At 40.1% G+C, this 23,411-nt stretch overlaps 1 protein-coding gene across 1 annotated transcript in view; it reads right to left on the bottom strand.

The window, feature by feature from the left end:
- robo1 (roundabout, axon guidance receptor, homolog 1 (Drosophila)) overlaps nucleotides 1-22,614 on the bottom strand; it is a 201,411-nt gene extending 178,797 nt beyond the window's left edge. Inside the window, exon 1 of the mRNA XM_042415452.1 lies at nucleotides 22,551-22,614. Within this exon, the coding sequence (XP_042271386.1) occupies nucleotides 22,551-22,599 (49 nt within the window). The 5' untranslated portion in view covers nucleotides 22,600-22,614. The remainder of the gene's footprint in view (nucleotides 1-22,550) is intronic.
- Between the last annotated feature and the right edge of the window lie 797 nt (nucleotides 22,615-23,411).

Below are 23,411 nucleotides of genomic sequence, written 5' to 3'. Positions count from 1 at the left end.
AGGAATAACAGAAATGCAGTGAGTGGGACGCAGGAGGTGATTGCCCTAAAAAGCACAATATCGCACTAAGACTTTTATCGAGGTTATTAATGCACTGTGTTCATGTGTGTGCATAGGCACATGTTGTTTAATGGCAAAAAGGTTATGAAAGTAATGGCCATGGTAAGTCCTCCCCCCTCCAACGACATGCTGCAAAAATAAGCATGCAAGGCCCAATAAGTGGAAGAGATTCATCTTTGTTAAAGTGTGCTATGGCACTGCCCCAGTCCCCCAGCAATGGTGACAATGTGTCTCAGTTTCCCTCCAACTCCTTAGTTACTGTAGCTCAACTCCTGGCCTTCAGCGTTATCTGGAAAAATATTAAAAATGGTTAACTGCTGAGGAAAGTGAACAGGAACAGCAGAATTATTAGAGGATATATTTTTTCATTTTAAAAATAAATAACATTTTATGGACATAAATGAAACACAGCCAAGAAAATACTGTATTCTTAAAGTATGTTAGAACAAAAGCCAATAACACATAAACCAAAGGAGCGACCGTTAAGTTAGCACATTAATTTTAAAACTATATCCTGGAATGAATGCCTTTTTGACTGATTCCTCTAAAGGAGGAGCTTCTCTGTGAATTGTGGCAGTGACTACAGAACAATAGCACTCTGCAGCATCCATAATGGACAAACATCCAGTTCACTGCTGCTCCTGCCTTTGTCTGGAGATGAATAAATCCAAGTTGATGTCCAACTAATGTACTGTTAAAAGCCATTGTCTGTGACAAATTACACATTACCCAGGGTGCTATGTCCTTGTGAAGTTATTCCTGCATTGTGGCATCTATTAAACGTTTGTTTTGATTTATTCTGACCATTATACTGTGTTTTGTAGACAGATGCAACTGAGCAAATGAGGACTGTTAAACATAACAGGTAAATATTTGATGTGATAATTGATATATGTGCATTATCTTGGGGTTGAGCGACATGCTGATAAATCTGAGAATAGTAGCAATCCTATTAAAAGCACGATCTGTGATCCAAATGTAAAGAAGGCAGTTCTGCCAACAAATTTAAATCACAGGATTAGAACCTAATACACTATAAGTATGTGGTCACTCCTGTCTATTTTGGGTACTTTTGTGTACTTTCTTAATGCTACCAGGTTCCAAAATCTCATGGAAAGCCTTCCAATGAGAGCTGTTATAGCAGCAAACTCCATGGATTTGAAATGAAATGTTCAGCAATCACATCCACTTATAATTAGAAATATCATTTGTTTTCTCAACTTACTTACAAAGTGCTTAACCAAACAACATGAGAAACAGTGATAAAATCAATTTAAAATGAAATAAAATAATAAATAAGAATAGATAAAATAGTATAATATAGTCCTGGAAATATAAAAGTTGAAAGCTAGTTTAAAAAGGTGTGTTTTTAGTTAGTTAATGGTTAAAACTTCAAGTATTCACATATTTTTGACCATGTAATGTATCCCACTCTTTTTAATAGATATTTTGGTAGAGAAACTAAAACTAAACAAAATTTTAGTTGCATCACTTATATGCTTGTAAAACTACAAGTTTAACAGATTTCTTCAATTACGATACTTGAGAAACACACAAAATATTCATCTACAAGAATAACTCTTCCATCACATGTGTGAATATAAATAGAATGTATGAGGTCAAAAATAGCTGATTTAGCCCGTCATGGGTTGCAATCTCATTGTAAAACCATTAAGCAATGTGTCACAGGGAAACATTCTGGGTGCACATTAAAGACAGCACATTTTGACCTTCTGATTAGTATACATAGACTCACAGATGTATCCATACTGAAATATGCACACACATACACACACACACACACAAACACACACACACACACACACACACACACACACACACACACACACACACACACACACACACACACACACACACACACACATATATACACTGGCAAGAATATGCCCATACAGGTATGTTATCCCTACAAAGCTGGTCTCATTATTCTGTGTCCCCTGACATTTCAGCACCACGGAGAGCTCCCATATTAATCTTGAACTGTGCGTCTCCTGTTCCCCGCACATTCCTGCCCCTAATGACAGTTTTATCATAACTTATTACTGCTGCCCCAACTCTGAGCTGAAATTATGTAAATTTTGCATGTTTCGTGTGGAAAACATCTTTATGTTTTGCTCAACGGTCGCTCAAGCGGGAATCTAATTCTGCTTACCGACAGCCTAAATGAATCGGCTTGTTACGATTTGAATAATGGTCTAAGCAGCCGAAGACGGGGTCGGCTGGCTGAAGGTTGAGAAGGAGAGACCCACTTAGTTAGGTGCCGCCTTATCGGATTGTACCCCCGCCTCATTCATTACCTTCCATCACTTCCCTCATTTGCAATAAGCAATATCATTACAGGATGATTTTTCTCAAACGTGGGGTTGAAGTAACATCTCTAGGCAGGAATAACTGCTCCAAAATTTGTAATTTGGGCAGCAATATAGATCGGTAATAAAGCTTCAGATTCACTCTCACCCACACACCCGCCCTGCCCTCTTTGTTTTGTCTCTCTCTGTCTCTCTCTCTCACACACACACACACATCAAGACAGGCAATAATGTAGATAATAACACAATACCTTTCCTTTAATAGGATTTTCTTGAATGCTCTACATCTTAATTGCCATAAAGAGTGTCTCTGACTCTGTCTTTGAATGCATGTCTTTATTCACCCCCCCGTGTTTCTCTCTTCCTATGTGCAGTCAGTGACACCAGACTCTAGCCACCCTATTTATTTAGGTAGTTAGCTGAGCAGCCTCACACGCAGCAGGCCTGATTTCCAATTATGCCGTATTTTTCTGCCTCCGAGAGTGTGTCTGGCCTCAAGAAGCCTCTGCAGCTCGTGTCTTGATGTGTGAGAGCCTACAACCTTCGAAGTCTACACCAAGATTACATGTTTAACATGAGTGATCTCCATGAAGAGTTTGGATTTATATATTAAAATATTTCTGACAATCTATAAAGACTCAAAGTAGACTGAGTTAAAACCATGTAAGCAGGGGTCTTATAGTTAATTCAGCTCTCATTTTGACAACTTGGGTTGGCTTAGAAAGATCACATGAATGCATCAACTACTCCTGCCACCAACCACTGGTAGGCACGTCTAACGTCTTAATAGTATCCCATGTGATGGAATTCCATACTCCGTAATTAGATAAATGTCTTCTAACCTCCGTTTCAACCCATGCTAGCACGGCAAAGTGTGTGAGTCCCAATAAATTAGCAGCTTCTGATGAAATTGAAAGGATCTCAGACCTATTTTGAAACTAAGCCTCCCTTCCCTACCATCTACCCCTCACATAGCATGAATTAAGTTCACCCACGGAGCAAAATAAATTGAGACAAGAATGCAAAGTATAACTCTAATATGCTTTTCTGGTTGACATTTAGCACCTCACATTTCATTTTCTCTCTGAAAATGTCACTTGAAGAAATTTAAAGTTTCCAAATCCTTGCCCTTTGCTGTAAAGCTGATGCTAAAACACAGGTGTTTTGGGGATAAAGTCGGTCAGATGAGACCAAGAAGAAAACAACAGGATCCTAAGCAGTGGTTAACAATATTCAGAGGTATCAGTATCAATGAATAGATTGTACCTGGAGAAAAGTGTGAAGCTGGCAATGATCCTTATCACAAAAAAAACAAAACAAAAAATAAAAACATAACACAGGTAGTCTCTCTTTCTCTTGTTTGCCACAAAGTGTGTGCAATGGGGTATGGGGGGTTTAGTGGTGGTAGGATTGGGCTACTGGGGCAACAGACAACAGACAGATGGATATAAAGAGAAAGACCCACACTGCAGACTTGTCATAGTCGGAGGTGGATAGAGGTGCCAATAGGAGGAGCATTTCTCCCCTCTTCTCTGCACGGTCATTGATTGTGAGACAGCTGAGGATTGACACATTAGCCTGCGGACAGGGACAGATGGGCTGGTGCCTCTGGAGCACACAGGCAGCACCAACTCAGTCTCTGCTGTTGGGCCAACTGATCCTCGATGGGTGAGAGGACAGGGGACATTGAATTATGAGTGATACAAAAACCACTGGGTAAGCATGCCAGAGCATTTGTCATGATTTGGGTAGTTATATGGCTAAGGGAATGGATTTTCAGTGCAGGACAGCACACTGACAAAGTGATAGAAAAATAAACAAAATATATATATATCCAGCATGACTCCAAGGTTGATTTCCCTGCATGCTCAGGCTGATGCTCCCACCAGGAATGGAGGGTAAAGTGAGTCTACTGAGAGAGCATTTCAAGTTGTGTTTAAGCTTTTTCAATTTTCAGGTGTGCGTGTGAGTCTTTTGCTTGTTTTCCAGTTCTGTCTCAGACATACCCTGTTCTCAAAATAAAAAAAAGACAATGGCCTCTCACCTCTCTTGGCACACACACAGACATGCAAGCACACATATATACAGTCTCCTATATCTCTCCTGAACTAGAGGCAACTCCTTAGTCTGTAGTCACGTCTGTATATTTAGGGGAGTAGAGCTGGAGTGCTTCTCCTTGGCTCTAGGTCAGGGGTTTTGTCCGCCTGGGACTCAGACTTCTACAGGCTTCTCAGTGCTCTAATGGGGCACCAAGGGAGAAGAGGTTTCAGTCGGGACCATCTACCTCCAGTGGCAGCTTAATTGGGTATAAAGAGATATAGCCCTCCCTGCGCCCTCCACCTTAGGGTAAACTGTACGATATGTTTAAATAAAGGCTTGCTGGTGTGCAGGTTAAAGCTTGCTTTGCCTTAAATGGAAGGACAGTGTTTGGGCCTTTGTATTCTTGAAATGTCTGGGACATTACTCTCAGATGAGCAGTTTTCAGTTTTTCCTGATGACCACAGTAGTGCACTTAGGGCTCTGTTGAAATTACCCCTGTTTCAAGGGGAAACTGGCCTTTACATTGATGAATGGACTTGAATGTCACTGCTCTCCTGCTTTCCTGAATTCCTTTTTTTAAACAGATAAATCAAGTCAGAAGCCATCGGATGTGTAGCAGCACTGGGGCATTTCCACGACTACTACTGAACATAAAACCTAAACACACACACAGAAAAAAACAATCCCAATAAAAAGGCGGATAAATCACTCTGAATCTGCAGGTCAATAGTATTGAACAATAAAGGTCTTTTTCACCGCTCCTTCATCAGTGTTTGGAGAAGGGCTGGTAGGACGGATGCAGTGGGGGTTGGTTCAGCATGGAGGGAAGTGTTAATGTGTGTTAATACACTAAAAGCCATGGGGCCTTTTCTAGGTGATGGATTGTCACCACTAAATTAGTATATGTGACAGGTCTAGTGCTGCACTATAGGTCAGAGGAGAGCTGTCAGTCGTGCAATAGCAGGTAAAGACAGCAATATAAGTTGGATTTTGGTATGAGTGAAAAACTGAGATGGGCCAGTGTTATACTGTAGGGGCACAGTTAGCTTAAATTCATAGATGTATGGAAATGGTAGACTAGCAAAAGCAGTGAAGCACTAATAAGGGATTACAGTGAAGAGTGGTTTCATTGCCATTAGTATCCCAGTTATCAGGTTTTTGAATGGTTGAATGCTTGCCCTTGTCTTGGTTTTGAGAGACCTGAATAAGCTACAAGGCATAGATCACAGACCGTAAGTTACAGTTACATTAGTAGAAAAACCCAAATATGTGATGATAAACAATGTCATGACGATCTAAAGAATGGGTGTCACTGGTAATCTAGAGGATAGATTGTATTATTGCTCCCATCTTCCATTATTGCTGATCAGATGAAGAAGGCAAGTCAAGCAGAGCAGTAAATACCCTGGCAAATGAACTAAATCCACTGTATCCTCAACTGAACAAAAATGACAGAGACTGGCTAAGCTGTTGAGAAAACAAAGACACTCCTGGATCTATAAAATGCACTGCAAAATCTGGACACTTACACGCCAGAGACAAATTCTACAGATTACAAGTTTCATTCATAAATTATAGACTCCATCAGTTGCAGCTGCAAAACAAAAGCAGTGGAGATATATAAAGCAAAAAACTACAATTCCCTCATTATCATAAATTTGGATACTGAAAGAGAAACACAATTTTGATGCTACTTTGACACACATAAGGACGGCAGGTTCTATTTCCCCATTATCTACCCATTACCTCTCCACTCTGTTTCCAGACATGGAGTGTATTTCTTTAGTGCGGGACCCAGCATAACCACATGACTGATGGTAAATCAATAGTAAGCAGCCCAGTTCTCATTGAACATATGGCAGGAGAGCAGAAACATCTGGAAATGTCAAGACATCCGAAAGTTTTGGTAGTAGAAGACACAACGGCAAACACCAACCAATCGACAGGTAGAAATATATAAAGTAAAAGTGGATGTTATAGTTGATAGTAAAAAGCTGGGCTGGCTAACATTTTTAAAATCCCAACAAAAAAAATAAGGAAATGCAAAAAAAACAATGTAAATCTGTAGCACTGAGGTAGTGTTGCAGCTGGGAGGGGCCGGTCTTTGACGGCACATGTCAGATGTACTGAGGACATGTCACCCAGGAGTGATGTGAGCCCTGTCAGCACCTCACTCACACCCTGTCCAACACCGCTGCGTCAGCTATCTCACTATTGATTGTCAGGCTTCTTTGGGGAATTTAGCTTGATCTGTTGTTGGGGGAGCAGCAAAACCAATTGAATAGAGAAATCAGATGTATAAATAAGCAATGTTCTGCATGAGGGCGCCCAGGAATGACACAGTGACATAGTCACCTTGACATAACCCTGCAGCTCCCTCCCAGAGCAATCAGCGCTGACCAATGCTGTAAAGCCCTTAAACACTGACACGCTCACATCCCTAATGACTGTCTATGTGCTTTTAAATAGATAGAGTGCCAATGTCTTTCACTGGGATCAGTTGGAGGCTTTTTTCAAAATGGCAGGGAAATTCCTCCATCGATTTATATGGCTACTATAAAATTATAAGACAAGTATTAAATCTGTCATTAAAGGGCTCATTAAAGTCTGTAATTGCTAAGTTGGATACATTTGGTGCTGTTAAAAAGAGAGTGTCCTGACATTCGTTATTGTTACTGTCACTGTCATCTTAGAATATGTATAGTATGCCATAAGGCTTCTTGTCATTGAGTACAAAAACCCAGAAGGGAGACACTTGATCTCTGAGAAGTCTTTACCGATGCTCTACCTGCAACTCTTCAAGTTTCTTCAGAAATGTAATTTAAGATGAAAAAAGAAGATGAGGAAGGGTTAAAATATCTGATTCATTTATTCCTCCCACAGGTGGCGAAATGCACTATAAGAGGATTCAAACAGCTTATGCATATGGTGAAAGAAAGAAAAATCTCAATTTTTGTTATTCTTTTCACTCTGCAGGTAAATCACACTTCATCACAGCTCATAAATAACTTTCTCTTTCAATTCTATAATTCATCTCTCTGGTATGATAAGCACAATGTGCTTTCCTCTGAGCCAAGACGAAAAACACATGAATGAAAGATTAAGGAGCGTTGTCTTAAATGTGAATTTCCCTGGTTAGACTGCAACTTTAGCACTGTCGAGTGAGGGTCGAGTGGTCTTGTTCTCATCACTATGCTTGCTTGCTGGTGTCGTTGCTGCTTGCTGTGTCAGGAAACATGAACTCAGCACCTTGGCCTCTCCCTCAGACATGCACAGAATGGCCATGTCAGCAAACTCTGTGGACTTCAGAGTCCACTTGTTCAGCATGCAGAAATGTTTACCATGCTTTACTGTGCCTGTGCTAAAACTGAAGTATCTGTACAAATGATCAGTATGCTGTGTAGTTTGGTTCTCTCGAAGTTCTACTTCTGAGTGTGTTCCAATCAGTCACAGGTAAGGATGAACCACCCGTGGGTCTCTCTGTTAGCAGACCCACCTCCGCTCAGTGCACTCATCATCAAACACAGCTCTGATCAAGTGATTAGATGAGTGGTGTATGGGAGAAGGATGGGCCACCTTTTCCTCTGTGCTCTCTTCCCCGGGCGGTCAGGACGGAGCGATAGAAGGGTGAGGATGAGGCGAAAGATACTTCGAATGACAGTTCACTGACAGGAAGATTAATGACCCGACACACAAAGGTCTGGAGCAGCGCAGTCTTTTGGTAAGACACTCCGGACCCCTGCCGCCACCTGGCTGCAATCCACATAAATCGAAGTCCTGTAGATTCCAGTGGCCAATTAATGAGAGACCCTGGCAAACAATACCACAACCCCCCCCCCCCCCCCCCCACACACACACACACCTTCCCATCCCCGCCAGCGCTTTGTCTAGATAATCTGATACTGTAACATAGACAGAAAGAAGAAAAAAAGACCTGTCAGCGATTGTGAGGGGCAGTTATCTATGGTAATGTGCTGGTAGTTTAGTATGGGCGAGTGGAGTGAAGTGTGTGAGTGACTGTGTGTGTGTGCAATTTATGAGCAGTGCAGAGGTAAGTAGGCAGGTTGAAGGCCTCTTCAGCACTGTTGTTCATATGGAAATGAGAAGTAATGAAGTCAACACTGTCAACTTCACATCTCTCTGCATTGTCATAGTGATAAAGGGCACTAGAGGTAATTAATTTCAGTCAAAATACTGAACACAGAATGGCAGGGAAATGATGTCACTGACACTGAAGACACTGTGCTGTGTCGTTGTCAAGTTTTATGTCCCCACAAATCTGTCACAGCGCTCATGAGATCTCACAACAAAAGTCTTTAACCATTAATAACTGTCCATACTGTCCGTTTTCAGATTAATTTATGCAAATGCAATGGAAAAAATAGGGTATCGCAGCCTTGCCAAATCTCTGGGGCCAGATTCAAAAAAACTCAAAAGCCAGTGAAAGTCTGTATATGCACAAAAGCAGCATTATGCATAAGAAGTACGAAATGTGTAATCCCCCGCATACACATTGTTATACATCTCATTAGTGTATATCTCACTCATCACACATCTCAATCATTGGGGAAATGTAGTTAGCCATAGATGGCTGTTGACACACCCCCATTTCACCATGTTTGGACATAAACCAGACTCATTTTGTCCTTCATCTGGTCCTCCGTCACCACCACCAACACATCTCTGTGTCATTACACACAGCTATTATGTATCAGCATGTCGTGAGCCACAACAGCCTATTGATTGATGACACATGAGTAGGTCGAATTTATGATCCGATGAGTGTTATTATCTACATTACCATCTCATTTGACTGACAAAATCTAAACCTGTTTACTCGTGTGAGAAGAAACTGATGCCTTTGTTAAAAAGGATACTGTTGCATACAAACAGTAAACGGTTATTATATGTAACACAAGTCTAGACACTGTTGAGACCTAAGATATGCAAATATAGCTCCAAATAAATATTTATAGTCTTTGATGTAATCCTCCTCTTTGCACAGAATGGTATATATCACACTCATCTCAGCTCACTCATAAAAGTGAATGCATGCACAGTGTAAAGCATGTGTGGAGGAAGGCATTCTCACTGCATGTTCTTAAAGGATTGATTCCTAATTTTCCAAGTCTGTAAAACAAAACTCATGTCTACATGTACATTACATGGACGTAAAAGTTATCAGTATTAATAATTCCACCTCTGCTTATGGTTTCTGAAGAGATCCCTTCATAACGTGATTCAAATGTACAGTAAATGATGGGGGACACAGCCAAAGCTAATACGAGGTGTCAGCAGTCTGAGTTAGTCAGTGGGTAATCATTGGTAATTAGCCTTTTTAGTACAAAATTCTGTGTTTGTGTCATATTTTCCTCCACAACTCAGCAAGTAATTGCTGTCCAGAGTCACATTAGACTGACGAAGAGTGAATTTTGTACTATAAATATTGTAACTTTGCTTTCTAATGACTTGAAATGAATCTGATTAACATCTGAAGATTGCTTTTTTTATATGTATATATATATATATATTTTGGAGGGTATGGGTCACTGCATTTGATATTTACCATATCCTTCAACATTTAAATGCTTGTATCTGTGTCTGTACATAACGTAGACTGTCAAAATGCTGGTCGACCTAATAAACTAGCTAGAAATCATCAAACAGCTGTCATTAACTTGTCATCAAATATATTCAGGCCTAAAAAACTGTGACTAATATTTATGTTATACCAATATAATAGGCGTGAAGGATATATCAATATAGCGTTTTGAATAGCTTTTCTGCAGCTCGTGGGGCACTGTAACCTTCAAGCTATGCCCCCCTCGCGCAGTCAACTCCACAGAGCTGATAAAAGTGAATCCTGAGTACACAGCTGCACTTGTGCACCAAAGCCTGAAGGTGTGACAGACACAGGCAATAAAACTCAGCAAAGAACGGCAAGATGGTGCTGCTCTGTTCTCCTTTACCCTTACTGTCAGAGACATGACATTAATATGAGACAGAGGGAGCGAGTAGAGAGAAAAAGGCAGAGAGTGTGGGGGAAGTGCACCATATGGATTCAAGCGGAGGAGAAAAAAGAGCAGAAAACTTGACACTTGACATAAGTCACCCGAATGCAGTCGGGGTTCTACCATCATCATCACCATTGCCACCATTATGCTGTCTACACGAATAAATGCTGAATGTACAGTGTGTACACATGTGTGAGTGTATATATATATATATATACATATACTGTATATTTGTGTGCCTGTGTCTGGGTGCATGGGAATTCTCTTTTCATAAACGTTGTAGCCCAGCTGTGTGTGTTTAACCCCCCATACTTGGCCTTGTCATAGGTCTCCTCATCCAGGCAATCACATAACAGAGGCCAACGTCCTCTTAGCATCCTTGAGCGCCTGTGATGGGCACCCAGCCAGTGACTGATCACCCGCTCCTTCCCTCTCGTCAGCACTTTCCCTCATCCAGCTCGTCATCGATGCTCTGCGGTAATAAAACCAATGTCATCCTGCTCCTTGTGAAGTTCATGTGGAGAGATAAGGGTAGAAAATCTGCCACTGGCTTTTGTTCCAAATTAATTTCCCACTGTCTTTGTGTACACCATTTCCTGGGTGGTATTTAGTGCTGACAGCAAGCTAATTTCATGTTTCCTCGCCTGATTTCAGCCTTCATTAGGAAAATGTGCTTCTTCAGAGTCATTTTCCATTTGACTTTTATAGTCAAGTGTGTGTATATGTGCGTTTCGAAATGGAAATAATTGATCAGGTGAGGTTGTTGGGGAGCAACAGGAGCACCTCTTTCGTTAATTAAAGCTGCATGTGGCTGCTGTAAACATTAGGGAAATGGGGCTGTATATCAGGCTTATTAGTTGGACATGATCATCAGCGCAGGGACTTTGTCCAGGGGAATCTCTTATAGCCCATCAAACAGAGGCTTTGCTGCTGCTAAGAGCACCTGTCTCCCTCATGTCATCCAGGAGAGGAAAATGTGAGTTTAGGGAAAGATGGTAGTCATACAGAGGGGCAAATATTGAGGGAAATGGAATAAAACTTTTGGCAGTGTCTGGCTATAAATCATGTTGGTGCTGAGACAGGCCTATTTTCTTTTTTTTTTTTAAAATCTTTCTGCTTACTTACTATTATATCAAAACAGAAAAATCCTTAAGCCTAGAGAGTAGTCCTATCTCCCAATGTCCCCTAACATTTCTTATCCAAATCATTATATGTGCAGTAGACAACAGTATGTTGGAACTGGGCAAAGAGTGCCTGTAGAGATTATGATGGTGCAGGTGGGACAACAACATTAAGAGGAGATAAGGGCAAATCATAAAATAGCAGCATTTCATTTCCTAAAAACGCAATAGATCCCAGAGATGCTAGACAGACTACTATCAGTCGGTCTGTAGAATTATAGCATGGTTATCATTCCTGTGAATAGAAAGGTAGCCCAGGACCACATATGTGTCTGGAATGTTGATATTGGCATGCAGGAAAACTTTGTGAGACCATCATCCTGCAAAATGTCGCCTGATTAATGAGAAAGTAATTCCAGTAAAGCTAAAAATGTGGAAGAATCATACAGAAGTTAACTTCCTGCATCCTGTTCCACATTTTAAAGCTTCACTCAGCTCATAGTCTCTCCATGTAGACCTGACCTTCTGCTTTAGAAGCACAATAGAAATTAATATTTCATATCACAAACACAGATTTTGCTCCAGTATGAAACACTTCAGTGTTGGGAAGTCTCTAAAGCACAGCATACAGCCTGACTAGCTCCCTGGTGCTTTACAATGCTTACACACAAACAGATACAGCGATAATAAAGTGGATTTCCTGACCCTGAAAAAAATACTTTTAAATGTGTGAAAACAGATCTCTACAAATGAATTACAAATACAAAGCATAAAAAAATAAAAACATGTTTGCATAATTATTCATCCCCTTTAATAGGACACACCTAAATCCTCACTGGTGAACTCAATTGGTTTTAGGAGTCACATTATTAGATGAATGGAGTAAAACATGAAAACGCCCCTACTTCTTAGAGACACTATACAATGAGGCAGGCAGTCTATTGTCTTTCACAAGCCTTGAGCATGTTATTTACACACTCATCTCCACTGGGGCAGTTGTTTTCTCATGTTGCCACTGTTGAACTAGTAGTTCATTTCCCAAATAATGCTTTTCCATGAATTGTTTTTCTTATTCAAGACCTGATAGCTTATAAAAAGTTAAAATATAGTAGGAAGCAGTTGACATTGATATTGAGGACATAAAGTTGGACATTTTTCAACTTCCCTATCTTGCACCGCTGGATGCCTTTCAGTTGTTGAGTAGTGATGGGCAATGCTAGCATGTTTTTCAAGGTTCAGTTCAGAGTGAATGGCATCCTGTTGCATCTCCAGTGTTAAGCCTGTATGTGTGAACTGGGTGGTGAGCTAACAAAAAGCCAGATTGATTTAGGGATTAAGATGCCGACCATGAACCGACCATGAACCGCATTGTCCCCGATTTGTCCTTTGTTGCACTCTCTGCCTCATTTCCTGTCACCTCTCCACTATCATTATCTTATAAAAGAATGAACGCCCCAAAATATAATTTAATAAAAGAGGCTAATGAAGCAGCAGCACATCACATGTTTGTTTTTCAGCTTCTGTGTTTGGTTGGAATATATTTCCAAGCAAAAGATCTGTGCAATATTCATCAATTGAAATCAGAGTGACCATAGATCAGAGTGTGTGGATGCTTGTCCTGTTGCTACACATTCAATCTGAGCTCTGGCAACACCAACAAGCCTTAATTTGGTGAGCAGTGGTCATTATAAATTAGACTATTTCTAAGAAAAGATGATAAAATATCAGGCAAGTCGTTCTATTACTCCTCACCATAGATGGACACCTACAGGTGGATCCAAACCGCTATGCTGGGCGTTGCAGCGTGACAAAGGCTAAAAAAAAAAAAAAATTGAAACCAGACTCCTCCTTCATCCTCTCCTCTTCCTCATCGATTGTCCGCATGTCTGTGCCTCTGTCTCTCATGGCAGCAGAAGCCAAAGTGACAGAGACAAAAGACGGTTTGGGTATTAATTCAGCGCTCACGTCTTCTTTCAGGATCCTTTCACATGCAAAACGCTGGGCTGCGTATTGGGCAGAAGGGGACGCTGACAATTACAGCCTCACATTGAGCTACCGTTGGAGACTCACTCTTCAGACTGATTGACAAATGAAAGAGCTGAAATAGCTTCCATTTAAAATGGGCACTTGCCAGAATAGGGGGATCATCTCCAATATCTTGTCTCAAATGGGAAAGGGAAAAGATGAGTGTGCATGGGAAATTGAGCTCACAATTCAGTACTTTACAAAGGCCATTTAGGCTACATGCACAGAATACCCAGTGGTATTGCAGAGGCTTTAAAGCTCAAATTCAATGGAACATCAAGATAAAGCAGCAACTTTCTAAAGGGATTTGCATCCAACTGTTCTTTCCCCTCAATCTAAAAACTTTTCATACTGTGCTAAGTAATCTACTCTGCACACACACACAGATGAACATAAACGAGGGGTGCACATGCTCACACATGCACGCAAACGTACTCTGATTAGCCAAAATCGCCTTGTTCATGAAGTGAAAATCAACAAATATGTCTGGAAAACTCTGCATGCGATTTCTGGGGAGACAAACAGAGATGTTCATTGTCCTGCCAAGCACGTAGGCACATAGATTTACAATCATGGATGTTGCTCAATTTGTCTGCCAGTCCCTCAGTGTATCCAATCTACACAGCTGAGTACAGAATCCAAATCAACAGTTTGGAGAGACGGACGCCTGTTGAGCGCCTCATCACACGTGAAACCAGAATGACATGGCCCCCGTGTGTGTGAGAACTGACAGTGTTTTCTGGCTGAGATTAACTGTGTAATATTTTACTGTCCTTTAAACTTACATTTAAGAAGCAATATCACTGCTTGAGTTAAATCTTAATTGGGTGAGTCAAAGTTTTTCAGTGCACAAGCTAATTAACTGGCAAACATGGATAGCAAATAAAGATATCAACAGATTTCACAATATGAATAAAATATAAATAGCTGAGTTAATATGGTTTAGGTTTGCCTTCTGGAGAATACTTTGGCTCTCGGATTTGTATCCTGCAAAGCAGCTTTTGCAAACTGGAAAAAAAGAAATGCCCCTCAGTAACTTGAGCTAAATCAATTGTCTTGAGGGCAAACCTATTAAAATAGGATCCAAGAAAGTAACTGGAATGATCCAGCACGCATGAACAAAAGTACATCTAAAAATATATGGCAAGAAAGAATTAGTCTCACTGTTGTGTGTCTGAGATGCAGATAGCCAGAGTAGACACAACATAGGTATAAATAACAAGTACTTGTGTCTGAGAGCACAAACAGCTGCAGGGGAGTGCTGCACGCTGCTGTAGGAGCACAAACAGGTTCTTTAATGGAGAGAGGGATGTGAGGAGAAATTCATTTGTGAGATGACACTCTCCCACAGCACAAACCCCGTGAGAGGGATGTTGTGGCTCGGAGGATGGGGGGTGGGGGGGGTGGGGAGGGTTGGATGTGTGATGTGTGTGTGTGTGTGTGTGTGAAGGGGGGGGTTTGTGTGGGGCAGAATGAGGAACGGGGTGAAAAGATGCAGAGGTGCCTGTGTCATGTCTCTATGGAAATCAATAAACTGTACTGCATGCACAGCACACCATCCCACAGAAACACATGCATACAAGTGTGCGCGCACACACACACACGCACACACACACACACGCACACACACAGTACAGTCAGGGAAGGAAGAGGTATGAGGGAGCTGAATGTGGAAAAAATGGGCAACCATTCTGTTATTGTATTATCTGTTGCTATACTGCCTTGTATTTGATTTAAAAAATAATGATATAGAAACGAGGAGATTTCATTGTTTTTTCTTTGTCACATTCAAATGCTTTCCAACGACTGTTTATCAATAAAACCCTTATTAAAACCACCAGCTGTGCCATATGAATATTCATCAGAAAATATCATATTGCTGCTTGAAGGATGTTCTGAATTAGATTAACAAATGCCTTAAACAAGGTTTCCTAACTTGCAGTTAAAATGCCTGAGAGGTTGTAGATGTGTAGATGTGTAGGTGGTAATGACTATTTAAGACGTCAGCATATTTTATGATGACATTACAGCTTCAGCCATTTCTGTTGATCTTGCTTAAACTGCCGAAAATGACTTGCACACACTTGTGGGCTCAGAGCATCTGATATTATTTAAGTTCTTTGCAGTCTAATTAGAGTTCACCTTGATGTCTTGATTTTGTATGAGTAGCGTTTTGTTGTTTGGGCCCTCACAGAAAGTGTGACCTGCTCTAAATCTCACCTTCCCCTTGGACTATCTTTGTTAGCAGTAGTGAGCTGAGGTTCAAGGTGAAGTCACACTGGATTCATGTGAAACTGTAGCCAAAGGTGTGGAATAAAGAAATAGCATGATCAAGTTAAGGACATCAAATTTCAAGCCTGAGAGCAAAAAATGAAAGACAAAAATAAAAAAAAAGGTGCCAGCTGTGTACAAAGACACCCCTCAACACACAAACACACACACACACACACACACACACACACACACACACACACACACACACACACACACACACACACACACACACACACACACACACACACACACACACACCTCCATGACAAAAAGAGAAAAGCCCAAAAAATACAAAGAAGAAAAGGAGAAAGGGAGAAAAAGAATAATAATAAAACAAATGCCCAAACCTCCTGGAGCAGATTTTTCATCATTAAATGATGGCCTGAGGGCAGATGGAGTGTGATGAGGAAACACTGGCTTGTGCCCTGCTCTGTAATTAAATGGTGGCCGGATGGAGTGAGAGGCAGGGAGATGATAAGCACTGGGCTCTCTGCCCCAGGACAGAGGAATATTGTGAGATGCTTCAAACAATAAGGTTATCTGCGAGCAAAGTCGCTTTTTTTTTTTGCAAAAACAAAGATGGCAGACAGATTGCTTCTGTTTTCTAACAGAATAACTGCAGCCTCTCTATAAAACAGAAGTGAAGGATGTGTGTTTACATTTAAAAAAACACATCTAACAGCACAGAGAGAAAATATACAGGAAGGCAATACAATACAACTTCAATACAATAATTAATAAGGATAAAATTGGCATAAAATAAGCAGATTAAAAGTGGGTGACATAAAAATACAAATATATAAGGAAATCTGCGAGTGTGCATGTCCAGAACTGTGTTAAAAGATAAGAAATTAAATTGCCTAAAGGGATAGTTCAGGAAATTTCCTTTCTTTTACCTGTTTAGCAACTGTCAGACAAACTCATGAATGTCTCTTTACATCTATACCAACAGTCTGATTTAAAGGGTCTGCTCCACTGTTACCAAAGAAATTAGATTATGCATTATTATGACAATAATATAAATATTTACCTGTGCCCATGACCATGGTATATGATATGAACATATGATGTGTATTGTGGAAACAGTATACGTACAGCAAAATTTAATGTAACTGTTTGGAATTTGTAGTTACTAATTGTTTTAATAAAGAAAATATCCAATGCTGGGCTTAAAAACACAAAATATAAAGCCAAGCATCTTCAGATAGGGAATGTGATATCAGAGTGAACGTACCAGTTTACAGAGCGGACATGATCCACATCCAGTCACCAAGAAGCACAAGAGGTTTCCTGACATTTGAGTCATGCCTTGTCTGCACACGCCCCAATAATGAGTTTAGTTCCAGTTTAATCAATTGCATGAACACGCCTTTGATTCCATCAAACACAAAAGCAAACATTTTGCTCCCTCAACACAAATACTACCATGCGTCATAGTTAGAGGTGTCGAAAGAGATTAAACTACACACAACAAACAACACACAGTCCTGAAAGCACAATAGAAGGGACTGATATGGTGAAAAGGAAAGTAATACATGGACTGACAACTGGGAAAACCACATATGCAATTTCAAGTGACAAGACTGAGATTGGTTTGCTTTGAGAAATCAGTATGGACAGTGTTTAGAGAAAGGGCCGCATGTAGGCTTTTTTTTTTGACAAAGCTTTTTAATATTTCTTAATGGAATGAATGGCGTCACTAAATCGTATTGTTCTCCAAAAAAACATTCTGTCACAAGAATTTCATTATATGAAATGCCAAGCGTCCCTTGAGAAAGAAGAATAAAACGCAGTGGTGAAATGAGGATTTTTCAACTAAATACAATTAGAGGGCATTTTGCAAAGTGCTGTATAAAGCAATCAGGAATCGCTCTTGAACGTTGGCAAGGAGAGAAAAATACTTTGTTTTTAATGCTGGGATATTTTATTCTTACTTTTTCATCGGTAAAAAGCTTTTGTCTGCCCTTTGCCAAGCAACAACTGTTGTATCGCTGCCAGTCAGGTTTTGAATTCTCTCGCTGGGGATTGAAGATGAGTACAGTCATTCCTGAAAAATGGCTGTGACTCCATGGAGTCATGCAACGGATGCCAAAGTAGACTGCTTCATTTTTCTGGCTTTAGCTTCAAATTAGATCAGACATCAGAAACGACCTTCAGATATCAGCAAAGCCAATATGCTGACTAGGATGCATCAGAGAAAAAGGCCAGTGATCAAGATTTATGGACTGAGGCTTCGTTGTGCGACAAGATTGATACGTGTCTCACCAACGGTGAAATGAAGTGTCAAATTAGTTTGTGTGAGGGCATGTGTGTGTTTCAGTTTGTCTGCAAGAACTCTCTAATGGCTGTTTGTACACAAGATCCAAAGACAAAGAGACAAAGAATTCGCCATCAAATGAGACCCAGAGCAAGAGTATGAAGGGATAGTGTGAGTGTCAAATAGGGTGCTTATAGTGCAGAACACTAATAAGGAAAGCGTCAGCAGGACAGCAGCAGCAGATCCATTCTCCTCCAGGCTCCATCTTGGCAGTACCTGTTATAAACTTCCTCTGCCGTCTTGCACAATTGGTTCTGTAATTTAAAAAGGTCAGCATGGCTCCTGTGTAATTCAATACTCTCATGGTGCTGTATTAACCACATATTTAATCACCCTTGGGGTAGTGTGCAAGCTGCATACCCAATGTAAAGGGGAGAGGGAGAGCCCGGCTCTCCCACCTGACATATACAGTATGACTTACATTATATGTAGAAGAGAAGGTGTGTTTCTATTTTAGTGGAAAAAACATATTTTTTAAAATAATGGATTCATATGTGAGCACACAATGAAATAAAATCAGATATTTGTTTGCACAAAAGAAGAAAGGTGAACAAATTTAATTTGGTTGAGTTGCACTGACAGATGTAATATCTTGTGTTATGGAGTTTCCTTGTCTAGACAATCAAATTAAAGGGCAGGTTTGCCAATGAAAAACCATCAGTAGTATGAAGTTAACACAATCCTAGATCATGAGAAACTCAGTCCTGTAAATTTTGCATGATGGTAAGTCTCAACATGCTGAAAAAGACAAAACCTAATGGATCAACAAACATTGTAGAGATAAACAATAGCAGGGAAAATAACAATAAAAAATCCCTAATGCAAAGTATAAATTTAGATTTTGTATGGCTGTGTCTTCCTTCCTCCCACCTTGCAAGACAGATACCATGAGGCACCTGTTGCACTGAGGCTGGCAGAGTATTATGGCAAAATGAATGATACTTCACCCAGGAAAACCAATTATCAGGTAGATTACACTGAGCAGAGAACCACTTTATTATCTTTAAATAAAAGACTCATACATGTGGTTCAATATACTGCACGCATGGCATGCTCAGCTGAGCAGATGACACTATGCACAAATCCAGCACAAAGTGAAGCCAGGGAGAAAAGACAAATGAATATGGTTGATAGTGAAAATGAACAGCAACCAATTTACCTATATGCCCCTCTATCTAATATGTATTTGTAGTCACTCCAGCGGTGCAACAACTACGATAAATCAAACTCACAGTTGGGGTTGAATCTGGTCAAAATTAAAAATAAATAACTAAACACAATTTAAAAAGCATTTTTTTGGGTTTACAGTTTAGGTTACAACAGTTCATGTGTAAGGTTCAACCTCCAGCCTTTTCATTACCAGACAATCTGGAAAGTTGGAACAAGATGCAGTTGGAAACAATAATCTTATCAAGTCCTTTCTGTCTGTAACTGAGTCCCAATAATCTCATTTTCTTAGAACAAGTGGAGGAGTCTGCCAGTGCAGTGAGATAATTTCCACTCGTTTCTGAACAACAACTTGTCAAAAGCATTTAAAAAGAAGTTTCTGTATCTTGAAACAAGAAAGAAAACTGTACATCATTGCACTAGAATCAAGGAAAATGAAACTTGATTTCACAAAACACCCAAAATAAGGTGACTAGAACTGAAAAAATGTTGAAATATTTTTTGCGGACTTGATTTCTTTCACTTGTTTTAACTTTTTAAAACAAAAGTAACCTGATAACAAGAATAATTTTGAAATGTGGAATATGATGAGTATTCACAGTAAATGTGAAAACTCTCAGTCTGACACTGGCACAGACAATGGTGTCAGCAGATATTTGTTTGCACAGAAGCAAACAACATCTTTCCTGGGCGGCTTCACACAGGCCACTTCTGAGGTCCCTCACATGAATCCTCAACACAATCTCAAACTTTTGCCCCAGAAAGACAACTTACACAGAATACTGACTCATTACTCATAAACCCTTAGAGGGTAAACAAAGTTCTTCAGAAAAGGATAAGAATGCATATTTGTAAAAGGAAGCAGGGAACTGCCGGTATTTACTTAAAGGCAAGGATTATTTAAAGAGCTGTCAGTCGGCAAGGATGCAAAGAAATAAAATCAAAGTGTTGCCTTGACATTTCTCGCTCATTGAGAGACAGTAGAAGACGCACGGTCCTGGTGGGATTCGGCTTCCCCACATCTAGTAATTTATGACAGTTTCTTCAATGTGCTGGCATATGTGCAGAAAGTTCAATCCATAGCTTAGATCCGAAATTCCTCTCTGGTTTGGGTGAATTGTCACTGAGGTTTAACACCTTGCTTGAGGCATCAAGTGCCTCACATAAGAAAGAATATCTATTTCCAAATCTTTGGTCCCATCTCCAATACACTTACAGATACATCGTTCTGCACTTAAAATTCTTGTGGGTGGGACCTTGTATCTTTTAAGCTATAACTCGAGCAGAATATTAGTAGAGGTAGAAGTAGAAGTATGCATAAAAGTGAAAAGAAAAGCCATTGGTTATAGCACTCTGATGCCATCGCAGAGTTAAGCAGAAGTGTCAATTCGCCACGAGCTGAATTCAATCCTAATATAGCTCTAACTGCTGCCAGTCAGAGATCCTGTTCTAAAGCTGTGATTGAAAGCGCTTTCGCCAAGGTAGTGATTCCTCACTCATGCACACGCATGCTCACACACACACACACACCCGCTCACGTTCACACACACATGCACACACCATTAAATCAGAGTACAGGGCGGCCACACTCTGCCCTCTGCTTGACAAGTAAATTGCTTCCTAGATAGTTTTAGCAAAAGAAAATACGAAGAGAAAGAAGATGGGGGGCATGAACATGGTTAAAGAAAATGAATGAGAGGTGAAAGGCAATACAAAGTAGCGAAGAAGCCAGAATAAGTAGATAACAGAAAGCAGCAAGTGTGAAATGCTCCACTAAGCAAGAAGGCATGGACCTGTCATTCTGTCTGATGAGAATTGGGTGGAAAAGGAGAGAAATCAACTGAGATGACTCCCAATTGTTGTGACAATAAAAGCCCAAATGGGCTGCCCTTACCATATCTAAGACAGGGAGACATTTTAATAACATGATTGAAGTCTTAGATGAGAGGCAAAATTGTCAGATAGAAGATTCTTGGAAGGTAAAAAAAAAAAATTGTGTTAAAGAGGAGGTTGACAGAATAACACATGAACAGCTTATGATAAGAGATGAGAGATATTTTGAAAAAGTAATTTAATTTGGCAAAACTCAACTTAAAAACTGCTGTAATGTGAACACTCCTTTCTACACATGATAACATAATGCTCTTGAAAGTAAATTAAAATCTACACTTTCATGGAAACCAGCAACAATTATCTCACAGTCGCTGGAATTTAATCAACACAAGAAGCACAAAAGACCCATCAAAGATCAGTATTGACTGCGCACTATAGTCTAAACAGTGGAAGAAAAAGGAAGGAACTACTTTCTTCGTGGACAATCATTCAAGCATCAATGCCTAAAAACTGTTTCATGTTGGGAGGATCTGAAATTCAGTGGTGACTTTGTGTAACTTTTTGACAGAGACTACAGAGTCCTTTAATAATACATTTCAGACTTGATGCTTCAGTCAAACCAGGGCCAAATCACATGACCAACAGATCATATGTCCTATTCAAAACTCACCTAAGGGGCTATCATCAAGAGTGTTATAATCCATCAGCTGCAGCACTGAAAAACACCCAGGGTGGTCGATAACATGAAGGTTGAAATTCTATCAATAGTTCCAGGATAATTTGTGGATATCAGATAGAAAATACACATGTTCACTCAGAGATTCTTAGTTTTACGACCATTTTCCATAAAAAACAAGAAAAAATTCTTAGAAATAGTTTTACGATATTTTGATGTAGCTAAATATACAGTGTTAAGGGATTTTTTTACATAATCTGAAATAGTTTCATACTCATTTTTACTTACTAACAAACCTCCCAAATGTACTCCATTCATTTTTTCCCCTTTATATCCTTATCTGGATAGCTTGGAGGCTATCTCAGCATGCCACCATGTAAGACGGCAGAGTTGCATAGTTGTTTGTTTCACTCATTGTTTAATGTCACACTGAGATAAATACATGTTTCCTTAGACAGCTGAGTTGACTAAGAAAATCATTTGTAAAAGACTGTTGGTGCAAAATATCTCCTCAGACCTAAAGTTTTACACTTAAATGGAAACAATTAATTGTTTGAGTTTGGGCAACAGTGTCAAGCACATACTGTAATAATCAGACAAGCACACAGACTTACAGACACATTTATGACTCAGTATGAAGTCTTCATGATGATGGAAGGACATGCCGGTGCAGAAAAATATGACATGTCTTACCTGGAACTAAGGGGACCTCTTGGCAGTGGGCCAGTTTGAGCAGAACCATTACGAAGAGGGGCGTGGCCCCTGACCACGTGCCACGCATTATGCTGCTCACTGTCCAGGCATCACTGGGGATCAATCTGGGAAAGAGATAAAAAGTAAAAAAGGAAAAGTCTGGTCACATTGCTGAAATATCCCTATTTTCACTGGGTTGCACAAAGAAAAATGGATATTCAATTCAGTATGCAAATTACAATAACATGCAGTGCAAGAGTACAAGAGAAAACAATAATTACAGCATGACCACAATACATAAAACACCCCGTTTCTAATGACATTTTTTTTAAAGCATTAGTGGATACAAAGCAGCTTTCATGACAAATGACTCAATTCTCTATTGAACTCCTTTACCTTGTAATTGTGTGGCAGTTGAATCCATTATTTATAATCCTAAGAGAGCTCAGTTTCAGAACGCTAAAAAGATTGAAAATCGACTTTCTCTGTCGCTAAACTCTTACTCAGTATCTCCTTTTGTTCACACAAACACACACACACACACACAACAAATGCTTCCATGTCAAATTTATTTCAGACAGGTGAGACAAAAGCGTCAGAGTTTGGTGGTGTGTGCGAGACAATGCCGCCAAGCTGACATCACCTGCGCACAGTGACAGGGACCGTCTGTAGTGTGGAAATAAATCGGAGGATTCTCCAGCTCAGCCATCTGTGGAACAACCTGTTCACCCTTGTTTGATTACATCCAGCAGGCCAGGCAGCCTCGGCTGCTCTGTCTCCTGGTCTTTCACTGCATCTTTCCCTCTCTCTTTCACACTTCCCTCCCCGCACTGCTATACACTATGATTTACTCTCCGTAGT

The sequence above is a fragment of the Thunnus maccoyii genome, chromosome 6, assembly GCF_910596095.1.
Source record: "Thunnus maccoyii chromosome 6, fThuMac1.1, whole genome shotgun sequence".
In the NCBI taxonomy this organism is placed as follows: Eukaryota; Metazoa; Chordata; class Actinopteri; order Scombriformes; family Scombridae; genus Thunnus; species Thunnus maccoyii.
The sequence above is the reverse complement of the archived record's forward strand: the minus strand, read 5'-3'. Positions and strand labels throughout refer to the sequence as shown.